This window comes from Balaenoptera musculus, chromosome 6, assembly GCF_009873245.2.
Source record: "Balaenoptera musculus isolate JJ_BM4_2016_0621 chromosome 6, mBalMus1.pri.v3, whole genome shotgun sequence".
NCBI classification, from domain to species: domain Eukaryota; kingdom Metazoa; phylum Chordata; class Mammalia; order Artiodactyla; family Balaenopteridae; genus Balaenoptera; species Balaenoptera musculus.
Window position 1 is genome coordinate 62,505,370 of NC_045790.1, and position 18,267 is coordinate 62,523,636.

Genomic DNA, 18,267 nt, shown 5'->3' on the forward strand with positions numbered 1-18,267 from the left:
GCCGCAAGTCAAGGCCATGAGACAGGAGGAAGTAGAATGAGGTAAGAAGGAAGGGGCGGGGGCGGTATTTAGATGAAAGAGAGAGACAAGAGACAGAGAAGGAGGGGAGAGAAAGCCTTGGGAGGGAATAAGGGGAGGAGGCAGAGAGGCCACATCAGGAACTCGGATCACATGGGAGGTGGGGTGGGAGTGGGGAGATAAATGAGACCAGGGATTTCGTAAAGCCTGGCTGGGTCTAACAGTCCAGTTGGAAATTCTGAAGCTGCAAACCCCAGGACCTCGAGGGAAGCTCATTCTTGTAAAGTCAGCCTGCTTGGTTAAGGACACTGTCTTCATGGAATCCAAATGTATTTAGAATCCTTGCTTCTTCTCTGCAGTTCATTGTCAGGAGATTACAGATTTAGGACACAGAAGTTGGTTCAGAATTTGAAAAGTTCCTTTTATAGCAAATGAGTCTACGAGCGGGGGACTCTCCTCAAAAGAAGGACTGCTTTTTCTTACCCCCTGCAGCAGAAGACCAATTTCTCTGCAGAGAAGACAATGTTTGATACGGTTTGGAGCCTCCATGCTTTGACGCTGGAGCTAACTGGGTAGGTTAGGTAGCTGGTGGAGTCAGGCGTCAACTTGGGGATGAGACTCCCCGGCCCTCCCGAATCACGTCTAGCGAAATGGTTCACAATCCAGCAGCGAGTACGTTTTCAATTCCGAGTTAGGTGACGGGAGATGAACGTGGTCACCCGGGCCCAGCCAGTCGCAAGAGTGTCCCCGGGCTTCCCCGCCGCCTGGCTGCTACTGACGGGGCCCTGTCAGTGAGGAAGGAGCTCTGTACTTGGGACGGCTGTTAACACGTGAGCGCTAGGAGCCCCAGAACCCGCCCGAGAGCCAGTGGCCACCCAGAAGAAGCGCGGGCCGCGGCCATTTCCAAACCGACGACCACGCCCGCCGAGCGGTCCCAGCGAACAGCAGGTGTCACCCTTCTGCTTCCAAACCCCAACTGCCTCCAGGTGCTTCGCGTGCTCTCTAAACTTGTGCGTTCGGAGCCACGGCCCCGTGGGATGGCTGCACCCTCCCGCGCAGCTACCGCGCGGCCCTGTGTGCCGGGGGTCCCCGCGTGCCAGCGGCGGCCGGGCACCGGCTGTTGCGGGCGGATGCGCAAGGGGGCGGGTGCGGCCCCAGCCGGCGGACGAAGAGCGAACTCGCGGCGGAGGTGAGGAGGGTGCTGGCGCTTCCAAGTCCCTCCCCTTCCCGCGGCGGGTTCTGGGCGCACGGAGCAGTGCGGGGCGGCGCCGCTGGAGCTCGTGGCAGAGGCGCTCGCACCATGGCCGAGGCTCCCGCTCCCGCCCCCGCCCGGGCCCCGGCGCGCCGGCACTACCGCGTGCAACTGCGCTTCGTCACCGAGGAGCAGCTCTTCGCCGCGGGGCCGCTCTCGCTTCCCAACCCGAAGTCTCTGCGGCTGGAGGTGCACCCGGCAGGGGAGGAGGCGGATGCGACGGTGACTGACGGTGAGGTACTGGCGCGACCCACGCACGCGAGTCGCGCTCGGAAGTGGCGGCCCCTGGCGCGCGCGTGGGAGGGGGGCGCGGGGTGCGGGCCTCGTGGCCCTGAGCAGGTGTGCGCCCCCTCCCCACGGCAGCTCGCCGGGGGGAAGTGCGGGGCTACCTCGCCTGTGCCGAAGAGGCCCAGATGGATCCAATTGTGTCTGACTGCGCTCAGAGAAACTTTGGCGCTCGGGGCAGACAGGCTCTGCGAACTAGTCTCGGCCAAAACTTGTAGGTGTCCAAAGTGAGGCGCGTGATTTCCTCGCCGGGAGCCTATGCCTCCTTCCTTCCGGGCCTCGCTCCCTTTCCGAGGCAGTGGGCCACCTTCCAGCCTGAAGCTGTCTTGAGGGCGAAGTTCTGAGTGTAGGAAGGACTGAGCCAGGTGTGCAGCAGTCTGAGCCCCTGGGGCGGCTCGTGTGGTGTCTGCCAGGCATTAGTTTTTGGTTCAGAAGGTGACCTTTATCAAGGACGTGCAAGTGCAGCCCCCTGGGTTCCTCGAGCCGAGCAGTGGGTATATTAAAGGAATGCTGCTAATCTTTGTGGGATCCCGGACCTTTTTGAGAATTTGAGGAAACGTCTAGAACGTGGCCTCAGAAAATGTGTCTACTTGCGCACCAAACTTTGCATATAAATGAGGGGGTCACATCTCTTTCCTGCAGCTCATATTAAGTACCTGGTTCTAATAAGTGTAGGGAATAGAGCCTGAGGCAGCTGCAAGTCTTTTAAGACTCCTCAGGTTTCTTCCGACCCTAACTTCTAAGATCCTGTGTAGAGTTTAAAGTGTTCTGCGTGGTGGTTTGGTTCCAGTGGGAATTTAAAGTACTGTCCTCCTCCTCCTCAGTGATAAGTAGGATACCGATTCACTGCTGTATCTCTAAGGCTTTAGAACAGATCCAGGCACATAGTAGGCACTCAAAACTTGCTTGTTGTAGAATAAAAGAAACCCTGCACGTGTGTCTTCTCCCTTTACTCTAGGCTGGGACACGGAGGTTTGGGTCTTTAAAAAAAAGAAGTATTAAATATCATTTGACCAGTATTTTAGGAAGCCTGAGGTTGGGCAAGAGATCAAAAGCCTTACTCAGCAACTCACTGCTTTCCCTTTTGGGGAAGGAGAAGGAAAAAGAAGTAGATTTCAGTGTTGCTCCTGGGAATTCTGAAACTCAAGGTGCCAGACAGAGAGTTCAGTTTGTCTGTTATGGTAATTTTGTTTAATCTGTAGCCATACATAGAAACAGAAGAGCATATTTGAGGTATACTTGGTACTTGCTGTCCTGTGGCTTTTCCACAAATGTGCCTTAAAAGAAGAAATATCAGAGGTTCAAGGTGACTGAAGTTGTAGACTCCCCAGAGCACACCCAATGCCTGGCCTATGAGGATATAATTATCTTACAGAGAGGAATAAGTTTCCCCCGGTGTAGCAGATCAAGTCTGGAGATGACCTGTGTGGTATGTGTTAAACCAAATTAATGGAAATAAAAAGAATAATTAAAGCTAAGGCAAGCAGTCATTGCCACAAGATTTTGACTAAATTCCTTGGGAAAGATTCACTAACCAAAAAGCAGAGAACTCGCTCCCTTAACAGCTTGAGTCTTAACATGCATTCTGTATATGAACACAGTTACTAAGGTTTGCCACTCTTTTATGGAGAGGTTTTGGAGAACAATTCTGAGTTTTTTAAAAAGTAGCTCATTTTACTATATAACCAACTAGACTCCTGTGGATGGTGGCCAGGCAGAGCAGCTTACAAACAAATTCTAATGAATTATTAGAAGAAACATTCTATTGTACTCAAATAATGTACATTTAGTAGCAGCATTTTGAAAGGGTAGAATTTCTCCTGGGATAAAGATTGGCCCAAATTCTTTAATGGATTGTAAGAAAGGGCCTAAGCAATGCACCATTAGAAAATGATACAGTTTCTTAACTCATATGTAGAATTAGTTGTTAAACAAGTAGCCTTAGGAGTAACACTGCCTGGACCCTTTTATAGCTGTGCTACATTTAGCAAAACGTTCATCCTACTTCAGCTTCAGTTTCTTCATTTGTAAAATAATACACATGTGTTATGATAATACACATGTTATGAGGATCAAATAGAAGGATGCAAACACCATGCTTGATACAATACCTGGCATATATTAAGAGATCAGTAAGTGTTCACTGTTTTCAATAATATTATACTTATGTCCTGTTCCCAAAACAATAGTTTTCTCAGGCCGTTCTGAGGAATAGCTGGGCTGTATTTTTGTGAAGATGTTTCAAAGGAAGCTTAATGAAATCTGGTAATAACTTGGAAAAATTGAATAATCTTTTAGATTCCCGGTCTCAATAGTTTGTCACGTAAAGAATGGAACAGAACAAGACAAATCAGTTTATTTTCAATCCCTCCAAAATTGACAGTGATTTTATGAAGGGAGCATACCAGGGGATACAGCCAGTAATGTGCTCTAGCTTGTGGAGTCTGGGAAGACATTCATCTATTCCTTCTTTCCTTAACAATTTTTTGAGCCCCTTTCTTACCAGGAGCCTGCCTGAGAGCATGCTTAGTTCATCTTTCTATCCCCAGAGCCTTCCACAATACCTAGCACACCCAAGGCATCAATAAATGTTTCTTGAGCGAGTCAGTGATTTAACTCAAGAATTTTTTAATCTTGCTAAAATGAGAATTAAAATACTGAGTACTGAGAGTGCAGGCTCTGAGTTGTCTCCCAAATGGTTAAGACACTGGCTTCACTTACAGTCTAGAAGGATGTTTTAAAATATAGTGAATTAACAGACAATTGGAGGAATAGTAAGGTCAACAGATCAGGAGACAATTGCCGTTGGAAAGATAGTTTGTTACTCAGTTCTCAAGAGGAGAGGGCACACCATGGTGGGGCGGTGGGGTGGGTGAGGAGAAGCGCTGGAGTCCGTCAGGAGGCAGGGGGAGATGGGGAGCTGTGGGCAAGAGGCTTCGCCGTGCTTTCTGTGGGAAGGAATGGCTGAGGCAGGGTGGGCAGGTGTAGATTGGCTAGTTTGAATAATTCCAGTGGATTCTGGTGCATACACGCTCTCCCTAGTGGTCGGGTATCTGGCCCTGGGGTGATTAAGGCAGGTGGATAGTGGCCCAGAGTGTGACGGCCCAATAAAGGAGGTGGTTGGAGTGTGGGCTTTGGATTGGTTGGATTATATTTGAAAAGTGTGCTTGCAGGTATGTTTTGTTTACTGTCTTTGGGAATTGGCTTACCCAGGGAGGGGCACTCTCTCCAGCATCAGCAAGGCCCCTAATGTCAAAACATCAGAATACAAAATGAAAAGACATGGTTAATACAAGGGAGAATCAGAATACAAGGGAATTAATAAGTATATAGGGTGGGGCTGGGTGCTGCTGGGCTGCAGGTAGGAAGGGCTTGTGGGTCAGGAGTTGAGTTCAGGTGATGGGGAAGAATATACATTGTTTTCATACCTCAAGTGTATAAAAGAACTGGGAAAGGGAGGGGAACCAAAAAAAAGTGGGGAATGGGGCTGCTTCTCCTCCACCCCTTTCTCCAAGGTCTCTGTAAGCCCCGTGCTGGGGGTCTGGGGGAAGAAATTAAGAGCTGAGACTGTATTGTGCAAAGGCTAAAGGCTGAGTGGATCTCCAGGAGAAAAGGGAGAACTTTTCCTCCCTTCCTCAGTTTAGAGTTGTCTTTTAGTTAATCTGGAAGAGTTTGGAAAATCTGTAAATAAGCCACACTGATAATCCAGTATAAAAATGCAGTGGTTTTTGTCTCTGAGAGGTTGTGAGAGGATGCTAGGTTTTTTGTTCCCTCGTGGTTGCTCATCTCATTAGAGGAGGGAGAAGAAACGTCGGAGAAGTGTATCCCTTGTACCACATGGGAGGACTAATTTTCCTTCATTAAATCTGTGATAAAAGTGTTAGTAAATTGAGGTCTAGGGACAGAATCTGGAAGTCAGTCACCTCTGTATGACACGAACATTAATTACTTTTCATTCAAAAAATATTTATTGAACATGTGTTCTGTGCTAATCACTGTATGGGCAATACAGGGGCTAGATAAAGACCCAGCTTTCTGGAACTCATGTTTTAATTGGGAGAAGACAATAGCCAAAGATACAGCAAGATAATTTCAGATTGAGGTAAATGTTTTAAAGAAAACGAACAGAATGAAAAAACAGAGACATTGAGAGGAAGGCTGATTTAGAGAGTGTGGTCAGGGAAGGCCTCTCTGAGGAAGTAATATTTGATCTGAGGCAGGAAGGATGAAAAGAGCCAGCTAAGCACCGGGCTGGAGGAAAACTATCACAGGCCAAGAGAACAGCAGGTGGAAAGGCCCTGGAGCTAGAAGGAGCTGGTGTATTCGAGATGGCCAGTGTAGCTGATGCTTGTTAAGGGGGAGGGGGAGGAATGTAAGTTAAAGTTAGCGTCCCAGTTATTATTGGAGCATAACAAGCTACCTCTGTGACTTAAAATAACTATTTTATAATGCTCCCAGACTCTGTGGGTTAAGAAACCAGGCAGGGAGTGGCTGGGTGATTCCTTTGTTCCTTGTGTCATTGACAGGTTACTCCTTGGCACACAGCTGGTGGCCAGCCTGGTCTGGGGGATCTAGGAAGGCTTCATTCACCTGGGTTTGCATCTGGGCTGGTGTGATGCTTAATTTTGCATGTTAATTTGGGTGGGCCATGTGCCCAGATATCTGGTCAAACATTATTCTGGATGTTTCTGTGAGGGTGTTTTGGGATGAGATTAATATTTAAATTGGTGACTTTGAGGAAAGCAGATTGCCCCCCCCCCCGCCCCGAATGTGGTGGGCCTCATCAAATCAGTTGAAGGCCTTAATAGATTAAAGACTGATCTTCCCTGAGCAAGAAAGAATTCTGCCAGTAGATGGCCTTTGGACATGAACTAGAACGCTGAGGCTGTCAGTAGGAGACTACATGTGGCCTCTGCATATGGCGTGGCTTCCTCCTGCATGGTTTCTTCACACTGGGGCTTTCTTCCAGGGAGACTTCCGGTTCCAAGTGGGAATTTTCCAGCAGACAAAGCAGAAGCTGCATTCCTTTTTGTGATGCATGCTTGGAAGTCAGTTGACATCACCTGTGTCATGCTCTATTGGTCAAAGCATTTATAAACCTGCTTGGGTTCAAAGGGAGAGGATGTAGACCCCGCCTCTTTATGGGAGGAGTATCAAAGAATTTGGGGACAGCGTTTTAAAACTGCCAGTTAGACCAACTGGGTCATGTAGGGTGTAACACACACACACACACACACACACACACTCACACTCTCACTCATGGGGTTTTGCAGGAACTACAATAACAGCCTTCTTCATCACAATTACTGAAAAAGCTGGTAGAGAGCATGGGTTTGGATGTATACCACAGTGGGCTTTCTCATTCTTCTCTTATAAATTGAACTTGCTCCCACTTGGGGTGAGCACCCCATAAAATAACTTTTCTCCAAGCAGCAGACCAAGAAGCAAGCAGGGAGGGGGCCGGAGTGGGCAGATCCTGTCCTGCTCCCAAAGGCACAAATCAGAGAACCCTGTGGGAGAGAGAGCGGGGGTGGGGAGGGAGGCTAGGCTCCTCACCGGGGCACAGCATTTCTCAGTGGGGCACAAATGACATTTGTGCTGGGGATGTTCTTCCTTGTGAGAAACACTGCAGCGTGGTTAGCACCCTGCGCCCCGCCTCTCATACCCCAGTTTCCGTCACAGTGGAGAGCAGTCTTCGTGCGCGCTAGTGGAGCTCCCGTCACGTGGACACATGAAGGAGGAGAAATGCAGAACTCCCCCTCCTGCCCGCCCCAGCATCACAAATTCAGCGTACCCTAACACGCCTCCATCTAAACTATTTGGAAAACAGCTACATATTTCTCTGGCACAGTAGCCTCTCCCCCAAACAGTAGGCTGTTCCTTCTATTCATGGGCAAATCTGACCTTGCTGCTGTTTAATCCTAGCAACTATCTCGATATTGTTGCCCTGGAGAGTTGTTTGAAGATGTGAAATACTGTCAGAATCCTGTCAAGTAACTCTTTTCTTTCATTGTTATTTTACCAAAAGCAGTGCTCTCATGATTTCATTACCGCTTTCCAAGGAAGATATTTAATGCAGTGAAACAGGCTTTCAGCTAGACCTGGTTTTGTGTTCCAGCATTATGGGATGTATACCAGTGAAGAAAAAGCGTTTCCTTCCTCTGTCAGGCAGTAACGGTACCTCGAATGGGTGACAAATGGAAAACAGTTCAAGGCCCTTGTGCATCTGAGTCTAAAGACGCCAGAAGTGAAAATAGATGAAAAGACTTGTTTTCATGGCCAAATAAAGACCCTTTAAGATCCCTTTCCTCCCCCATTTTCAATAGTCTTACTAAATTGTGGTCTGTGATCAGTACCAATGAATAAACTAATCCAAAGACAGGCAATCCACTGATTAATACTTAGTCAGTGCCCCTGGGAAGAGAAAAGAGGCATGGGGATCTTGTGCATAAACTGTAGATAGCATAGTTGCCCGTAATTTTTAGAGTTGTTATTCAAAACAAAGAGGTTGTTGAAGGGGAAGAAAAGCAATATCACTGACATCATATTTGTGCTTTGTGTTGTGACTGACCACAGGATATTGGAAATAGATAATTACTTTAAAAGATGACGCTTATAAAAATGTACCAGATTAGAACCATCCTGATGCTGAAACTCCTTCTGTCTGTCCTTTCCCCCTCCTGTGGTCGCAGGTGATGTACACTCTTAACCCTGGCACATTGGAGCATATGGAGTGCATTCTGTCATCAGTATCCTCCTCCTCCCAGGATTTTCCTCCCTTATAAATCCCCGGTGCCTGGGAGCCTTCCCCACACCGCTCACTTCCCTGTCTATTTTGCCAGGGTTTCACCCTGAAGATTTGTGGGTAAAAGCTGAAGAGGTTAGGTTTTTCCAGTGCATTAGCATTTTAATAGGGACAAATTCCTTGCTCAGTGGAACGCCCTTATATTCTTGAATAAGGTCTTTTTTTTCAGGTCTGAGAGATGGCTGGGTATCCCAGATCACTTTTTAATTATTATATTTACCTCCATTTAGCTAAGCTACTCCTTCGTAGTAGGTGCTACACGCGTTACCTCTAGCCTCACAGTGACCTGGAGGGTAAATAATATTGACCTTATTTTACTGGTCCATTTTGTTCCAGGTATATTGTCCTCAAAACCTGAGCACCTTCCCCTTTCCATGATACCATCTTGTGTTTAGCTACCCGGTCTTTAGCCTGTGATAAAGTTGGATGTCTAGCTGCAGACCCATAGGACGAGAAAACACTTGCTTGTTGCTTGGAGGGAGCTGGATTCTTCAATGAGCTTAGAAACCTGAGTGAGCGGGTAGAGTGGCTGATAGTATTGTTCTTGGCATATTTTAGACAGAAGTGAGGTTTCCTGAATTCCAGGCCAGCCATCTAAATAAAATTCTGTGACCTTCTTTTGTTAATTGCTTCTCACCATTTGAACCTCTGTTTTATGATGAGGCTGGTGAGGTGGTTGGATCAACCAGATCAGATTCCCCCATTTACTGGTTTCATGACCTTGGGTAGGTTTACTGGCTTCATGACCTTGGGTAGGTTTACTGGCTTCATGACCTTGGGTAGGTTTACTGAACCTGCCTGAGCCTTGGTTTCCTCTCCTGGAAGCTGAGATAAGTTTTACCTCATAAAGTAATGGGGAAAATAAACAGAATAATAAAAAGTGAAAAAATTCAAAATGACTTCAATTAATTTCCAAAGTAAACGGAGTCAAACTTACCAGATAAAAATAATGCAAAGATATTTGACAAGCAGTTGTAAAGCTAAGCTGCCACTTTTGTGGAGCTTACATTCTAGCACCATTCAGAAAGCATCAGGATTCTTTGTCTGTGCTGGACTTCCTGCAGGACTGTTGGAGGACGTGTGTATTTTGTGATTCTAATAGATTCATTGTGTATAGTTGTCTTTCCTATTCAGAATATGGCTAACTCTCTGCTGTCAACCTCTCTGCTGAGGGATCTTTTCTCAGGGCCTTTTTATGTGCTGTTCCTTTTGCTTGAAATGCTGTTCCATGTCCACATCCCCATCCCAGCCCTTTGTGTATTTGGGTCCTTCTCATCCTTTAGTTTGAAAGTTATGTTTCTCACCAGGCTAAGTGCCCACTGTTCCTACTGCTTCCACCGCCATTTAGCTCAGCCCTCTCGCTTTCATAGCAATTATCACGACTTGTAATGAGGAATTTTAAAATAGTTATTCACTCTTGGTTAAAATTGAAGTTGGAATCACAGGCCACAGTCACAGGAGTATTCAGTGAGAAACCTTGAGAAGAAGGGAAGACCCAATGCTTTTGAGAATGTGAGGAGAAGGTTGAAGCATATTTTCCAATTAGGAACCATGAAGGCGTAAAGAATAAAGAGCACTTGTCAGTCAGGTGGAAGGACTATTTGGATCAGAGCTACACGTATTCTGAATTTTGTCATCATGAAATTGAGTTCCTGGCCAGTCTCTTTGTTAAGGGAAAAAAAGTCTCCCATAATATTTTATTTTTAACTATAGAAAGTTTATTGTTATCTCCTGGGAAACATAAGTCAACCTTGAGGGTCTTAAGACTACTGAAAATCTTATTTAACATGTTTGCTATGAGAAATTGTATCTATTTACTATATGTTTATTTTAGAAACTTGTATTTGTTAGAATGCTTGTTGTAGAAAATTGAGTTTATTCACCTAGTTGTGTTGTACACAGCAGCACTGTGATGAATAGGTTACTAACTTTCCTCAGTAATGCTCCCCATATCAGTGATGGGAATTAATTTCATTTATTGGTTAATGCAGTTCATATTTACTGCTCTTGAGCCAGGCACTGTCCAAGGTGCTGGGTAAGTAGCAGGGTATTAGTTATCTATTGCTGAGTAACAAATAACCACCAACCCAGTGGCTTAAAAACACACACTGCTTGTCTTACTGTTTCTAGGGTCAGGAATCTTGACATGGCTTAGCAGGGTCCTCTGCTCAGGATCTCGCAGAGCTGCAGTCAAGGCTCTGCTTGTGCTGAGGTTTCATATAAAGATTTGACCGGGGAGGGATCCTCTCCTAAGCCCACTTGTGTGGTTATTGGCATAATTCAATCCATCAGTCGTTGTTCACCGAGGGCCTTGATTCCTTGTGGCCCATTTGCAGGAGGCCCCCCTCCACTTACTCGGTACATGGGCTCCCCAACATGGTAACTCGTGTCATCAAGGCCAGTAAGAGAGAAAGGAGTCTGACAGCATGATGAAAGTCTCAGTCTTTTGTAACCTAATCATGGAAGTGACAGCCATGATCTTTGTCGTAGTCTGTCAGTTAGTCAGTAGGCCATTCCACACCCGATGGGAGAGGATTCCATAGTGGCATGAATACCAGGAAGCAGGGACCATTGAGGGCCATCTCAGAGTCTGCCTGTCACAAGAAATGACCAAAACAAAGTCACTGCTTTTACCAAGCATACATTCTAGTACCAGTCAGAAAGCATCAGTGTCTTTGTGTTTTCTGGACTTTCTGTGGACCTGTGTGAAGAGAATATATTTGTGCTTCTAACACAAGTTGTTAAACACCAGGTGAAGAATCCTGCTTTTTAAAATTAGTTATCACATATAGTCCTGCCGTGAAGCTCTCAGGGAGTTTGCTGCTCAATTGTAGAACTAAAGCCCATATCTCAGAGTATAGGAAATCTCTCAACAGAGCTTCACTGATCAATGGAACAGAAAATCAGTTCCAGTGTGCTTTTGGCTTCTAGGTCCTTTGCTTTGCTTTGGATAGCTGGATGGCAGAGGCCCATGTTTATGATTAAGGCAAATCCTGTTGTGGGAACCTCTGTTTAATTTTTAGTCAGCTTTACTTCATCATGACTTCATTTCTTTGTCTGGAAGGCTTTTCTTCTTTGCAGGAATGCAGGGAAGAGATTATTGAAGATAAAATTTGCCTTGTGTTTAGGTTCAGACACTGAAGCATTTTTATGAACTCACTCACAGGGGAGACTGAGTGAGCTGCTGTTTCAAATACAGGAAATTACAGTGAAGTTTTATAGAGTGAAACAAAGAAGTTAGGACAAGATGGGAAAGGAGAAAGAAAGAAGGAACAATGGATGGATTGGTGGATGGATAGAAGGGAGGGAGGGAAGAAGAAAGGAAGCTAGAGTGCGCACTGTGGGTTTATTGCATCTTAGGGGATAAACAACTGGTTCACTCCAGCAACACTGCTCTTTTCTGTACTAGCCATGTTTTACGTCATTATCTAAAATATATTTCACAAACTTTAACATTTACACAGTCATGGGTTTAGAATGTATATTTTAAAAGATATGGAGGGGCTTCCCTGGTGGCACAGTGGTTAAGAATCCACCTGCCAATGCAGGAGACACGGGTTTGAGCCCTGGTCCAGGAAGATCCCACATGCCGTGGAGCACCTAAGCCCGTGCGCCACAACTACCGAGCCTGCGCTTTTAGTCCTCGAGCCAGAACTGCTGAGCCCACGTGCCACAACTCCTGAAGCCTGCGCGCCTAGAGCCCGTGCTCTGCAATGAGAAGCCACCGCGATGAGAAGCCTGCGCACCGCAACGAAGGGTAGCCCTCGCTCACCACAACTAGAGAAAGCCCGTGTGCAGCAATGAAGACCCAATGCAGCCAAAAAAAAAAAAGACATGGAGATAGATAGTGGACAGGGTTGAGAGAATACCTACGCCTCGAATCGTGGATATCAGAAAATAAAAGATGAATGAAAATCCGTAAATTAGGGCAGGGAAGAGGAAAGTGAATCTAAATTTTATGCATTGCTGTCAGCCTAACCAAGTCCAGCTAATGACACTGCAGATCCCAAAGTATTTGTAAATATTGCAAATTAATGGGAGATGGCCTGCTACACTTGGAAAAAGACCGAGGCACATGGCAAAAGTCTCTTATTGGATAGTTATTTACCATGTATCTGTTCCCTAACATTTCTGCTTTTTCTTTTTGTCTCATATTTTTCACTTTCAGCTAGTTAACTATGTGGCGGGCGGTGGGGGAAATCCTTTTTTGGACAGACATGTACATGTAAGCTTCTGTGATTCTGAGATGCCCAGTCTTCCAATGTTATTTGGGGCATGAGATTATATGCTCCAATTTACTAGAGAATTAATAAACATGTTTTGGGGTATGTATCATGACAAGGGTAGACAACTCTCATAGCTGACAGTCATTAGAAGTATTTTATGTGGTGGTACAACATTATTAAATATTTTAATTTGAGGGGTAGTTGAGGTAATGGTGATGGTATAAACCTTAATCTCCCAACATATCCTCCTCCCAAAACAAAAATAACAAGAAGAAATAAAACTCATGTTCTCAGCATAACAAGAAGACAAAAACTGTCCAAACTTCAAAATACCTGCAACTGCAAAAATAAACATGGAGTCTCAGTGAGTTCTCTCTCATCCTCCTGCTGCAAGCCCTTATAGATTACAAGGGCAGTCCGTGAAAAGTTGCATAAAATAGAGAAGGAAGAACTTGTAGCAGACCTAATATTGATCTAAAGCTATCACCGTAAAAGAAAGTCCACCCTAAGAGTGAAAATTCTGGAAAGAAAAAAAGGTGATATTGTAGATCAGGAAACTGACAATAGGAAAGAAACTTAAATTGCAAACAGTGTGTCAAGAAGCAATTTTGGAAAGGTAACACTTCAGGAGAAGAGAAGAAGTTTATAGCAGGAGAGGCACCCTTTGAAAACCACATGTTACAGAGAAATAAAGCACATTTGTGATCCTACAAGACAAAAGAAAAAAGAAAAGGACAAACAACCCCACCCCTACAGCCTTGTTCCCAACAAACAAACAAACAAAAAACAGTGGGCAGAAGAACTGAATAGACATGTTTCCAAAGAGGAAGTGCAGATGGCCAACAGGCACATGAAAAGATGCTCAACATCACTAATCATCAGGGAAATGCAAATCAAAACCACAATGAGATACCACCTCACACCTGGCAGAATGGCTGTCATCAAAAAGAATACAAATAACAAATGTCGGCAAGGATGTAGAGAAAAGGGAACCCTCCTACACTGTTGGTGGGAATGTAAATTGGTACAGCCGCTGTGGAAAATAGTATGGCGGTTTCTCAAAAAACTAAAAATAGAACTACCATATGATCCAGCATTTTCACTCCTGGGTATATATCGAAAAACAAACAAACAAGAACACTAATTCGAAAAGATGCATGCATCCCAGTGTTCATAGCAGCATTATTTACAATTGCCAAGGTATGGAAGCAACCTAAGTGTCCATCAACAGATAAATGAATAAAGAAAATATAGTATATATATATACAATGAAATACTACTTATCCATAAAAGAATAAAATTTTGCCATTTGCAGCAACATGGATGGACTTGGAGGGCATTATGCTAAGTGAAATAAGTCAAACAGAGAAAGACAAATACTGTAGGGTATCATTTATATGTGGAATCTAAAAAAATACAACAAACTAGTGAATAAAACAAAAAAGAAGCAGACTCAGATACAGAGAAGAATTAGTGGTTATCAGTGGGGTGAGGGAAGGGGGTGGGGGGCGAATATAGGGGTAGGGAAAAAAAAGGTTGTTACGGGATTATATGAAATCATGTGTGTGAAACTGTGGAAAATTGTAAAGTGCTATAGAATTTAAAGAATCTTTCATTCAATTAAAAAAAAAAAAAATTAAAAAGCCATCCGGTAAATCTACCACATTTTAGTACCCTGATAGAAGAGTGTACTCTTAAAGTAGGCATCTCTTAAACCACTCCAAACCACCTGTACATAGAAATGCAGAGGCATAAACAGTCTTCATTTGTATGTAACTACCTTAAAAATATAGCAGGAAATGCGAAGCAAATTAAATCATCTGATGAAAATTCTACCAACTAAATTAAATAAAATAAGATATTCTCAAATAAACATTTGAGGATTTGAAAAAACAAACTATGTTTGAAGCAGAAATTTAAAAACCAATAATAGACCAATAATAGAGTAATAACCAATGAAGACTAATTTTAAAAATTCCCTAAGGTATATGAGACTCAAATGAAAACCTAATAAGAGCATTAAAGAAAGTCAGGAAAATACCAAGAGAATGAAAAATGATATTAAAAAAGAAATAGAAAGGTAAGAGAGGAAGTATTTGAAATGAAGTGTAGGCAAAGATGATTCAATTAGGTATAATTGGATTCCCTGAAAAAAGATATACAAAACAATGGAACAGAATTAATATTTAAAACTATAATTTAAAAATCCTTATTTTTTGCAAGTAAAAGGTCAGAATCTACATATTAAAAAGGCTTACTAGCTATCAGGGAATATTGGCCCAAAACAACTAACTCTGAGACCTATCTCAGTAAAATAATTAGATTATATAAAGCTTTTTAAAAAAGTCCTTAGAGTTACATGGCAAAAAGATAAAATGTCTTACAGAGGTATTTGGGTGGCTTTAGACATTCAAAAACAACATAATATTTGTTGTTAAAAAACAACATACAAAGTACATCATCAGTAGAACAGCATTGTCATGTTTTTTACATAGGCAAGAACTCAGGACTTTGTAACCAGGACCCTTCTTGTGAATCTATCAGTCTCCCACTAACACATGAGGAGATGAGCTTCAGAAGGGCTGGTGATGAGAATTTAATGTGTTTCATTGTACATCTAACACTAAAAATGGGGATGAGGCTAGAGAAATCTGTTGTATTTGTTACATGTTAAAGTAGTGATTAGAAGAAAATTTATCATCTTAAACACTTTTATCAATGAAAATGAAAAAATGAAAATTAACAAATTAAATTCCAAACTCAAAAAGCTAGAAAATGTATACAAAAACAAAAAAAAGGAGGAAAATAATAAATAAAACTAGATATAATCAATAAGTCAAAACCATGGTTTGTTTTTTTATTTATTTATTTATTTATTTATTTATTTATGGCTGTGCTGGGTCTTCGTTTCTGTGCGAGGGCTTTCTCTAGTTGTGGCAAGTGGGGGCCACTCTTCATCGCAGTGCGCGGGCCTCTCACTATCGTGGCCTCTCCTGTTGCGGAGCACAGGCTCCAGACGCGCAGGCTCAGTAATTGTGGCTCACGGGCCTAGTTGCTCCGCGGCATGTGGGATCTTCCCAGACCAGGGCTCGAACCCGTGTCCCCTGCATTGGCAGGCAGATTCTCAACCACTGCGCCACCAGGGAAGCCCAAAACCATGGTTTTTGAAAAAATTAGCAAAATATACAAACTACTAACTAACCTAATGAGAAGGTATAAATATTCAAAACAAGAATTGGCAAGGAAGAAATAACACTTAAAACAGAAGAATTAAAAAAAATCATTAGAGACAATTTTGCCAACATCTGTGCAAATAAATTTGAAAACCTGTATGGAATAGACAGAAAGAAAGAAATTGAAAGAAATTGACTAAAGAAATTGACTCTGTTAGAAACAGAAGGTTAAACAGACTAATTTCCATCAAAGAAACAGAGAAGGTTTCTTTGGAAGAAGGGAGCTACTTCATAAGGAAACACCAGATCCTGATGGTTTCACAGGGGAATTCTTCCAAACCGTCAAAGACCAGATAGACCCACTGCTCTATAATTTATTCGAGAGTATTGAAATTCTTTTTTTAATAAATAAGTAAGCTAATGAAATTATAATTAGAAAATTATTACCAATATAATTTATGAATATTGGTGCAAAGTTACTTAATAAAACATTTGCTAATGTTTTAGCATTATTTATATTTAGAATCCAACACCACAATAAAAAACTGATAAACCATGATTAAGTGGCATTTATTCCAGGAGTGCAAGATTGTTTCACAATTAGGAAATCCAGTAAAATAATACACCACATTAACAGATCTAAGGAGAAAAAAATCATATAAATATCTCCAGAGATGCTAAAAAATCTTTGGACAAAATCCAACTTAATAAAAAATACGTAACTCATTCTTAAGGCCAGCATCTTAATGGGAAAATGCTAGAGGCACTTCCACTAATACTAAGAACAGGAAAAATACGCATACTATCTATACTACTATTCAACCTTGTCCTAGCAGTAATAGCCAAGACAATTAGAGGGATAAGAATTGGAAAAGAAGAAGTAAAATTGTTTCTGTTTGCAGATAATATGATCTTGTACGTGGAAAACCCTAGGAAAACAATGGTAAAACTTTCTCACATAATAGAAAGAATTCAGTAAAGCAGCAGAATATAAATTTAACATAAGGAAATTGAAATTGCTTGTCTTCAGATAGAGAAACAATAACCAGTTTGCAGACATAGTGGTAGAGAAACCCCCATTTAAATAGCAACAAAGGAGATTAAATACTTAAAATTAATTTGACACTAAATTTGCAGAAACCAAGTAAGGCAATCTTTAAAACACTCCCGAAAGACACAAAAGTATGTGAATAAATTAGAGACTCTCTCCCCTCATCTTGAAAAGGGTGACTCACATTGTAAAGATGAAATTGGATGAGTTGATACTAGAGTTTATGTGGAACAATAAATAGCCAGGAAAACACTAAAAAAGAAAAACTATGCAGGAAAAGTAGCCCTACCATGCATTAAAACACACCACAAAGCCTCTATAATTGAAACATGAAGAGAAAGTCAGTGGAATAGAATAAAAAGTCCAGAAATAGACCCAAGAGTATCTGGAACTAGATTTATTATAAAGATGTCATCTCAAATCATCAGAGCAAAGATGGACTTTTTAATAAGTTATTCTAGGACAATTTATTAGCCATTTGGACAAAGATAAAATCAGATCCATAACTCACATGGTACACAAGAATAAACTCCAGAAGGATCAGAATCTAAATATAAAAAATAAAATCATGTAAGTAACAGAAGAAAACGTGCATGATTCTTCTTTTACCTGTGTGAAGGAAAAGGCTTTTTAACTGGGACTCAAAATACTGATGCGATAAAAGGAATGATTAATACAATTTACTACAGAAAAACACAAAACATTGCAATTCAAAAGTATAACTGACAAACCAAGAGAAAATATTTGCAATATATATCACAAAGTGTTAATATCCTTAATATATAAAGAAATCTTAAAAAATTAGGGAAAAAGACTAAAATCCAATAGAAAAATGCACAAAAGACATGAACAGACAATTCACAGGTAAAGATACAAAATGGCCCTTCAACATATAAAAAGTTATTCAGCCTTACTTTAGTAAGAAAAAATGAGAAATAAAGGTACTCTGAAATATTATTTCCTATATATCAGATTGGCAAAAATTAAAAAAGTAGAACAACACATTCTGGTTTTGAGGCTGTGAGAAAATAGGCGTTCTTACACACTGGTGGTGGAAATGCAGATTGGTACAATCCTTTTGGAGGGGAGTTTGGCACTATCTGAACAAAACAAAACAAACTACATATGTTTTGGCATTTGATCCAGCAATTTCACTTTTAGGAATTTACACTGAAGGTACCCCTTTAACAATATGGAAACACATATGTGAAGTTTTTTTTCATTGCAGTGGAATTTGTAATTGTATAATATTGGAAACAACCTAAATGCTGAAACACTGAAGACTGATTAAATAAACTGTTACATATTTGCGATGGAGATTGTGCAGGTGTAAAACAAACAAAATGTGACAATCTCTATGAGCTGTTGTGGAGTGATTTCCAGAATAAGTGGAAAAGGCAAAGTAGAAAAGAGTATTTAAAATCTACTACCTTTTGTATAAGAAAGAAGGGGAAATT

General features: G+C 42.2%; 1 protein-coding gene across 2 annotated transcripts in view; it reads left to right on the forward strand.

Moving 5' to 3' along the window:
- Nucleotides 1-1,048: 1,048 nt before the first annotated feature.
- Nucleotides 1,049-18,267, forward strand: part of LOC118896310 (histone-arginine methyltransferase CARM1-like) — a 255,491-nt gene continuing 238,272 nt past the window's right edge. For both annotated transcript variants that reach the window (XM_036854083.1, XM_036854084.1), the window contains exon 1: nt 1,049-1,502. In XM_036854083.1, coding sequence (XP_036709978.1) covers nt 1,319-1,502 — 184 coding nt within the window. In that variant the 5' untranslated portion in view covers nt 1,049-1,318. The remainder of the gene's footprint in view (nt 1,503-18,267) is intronic.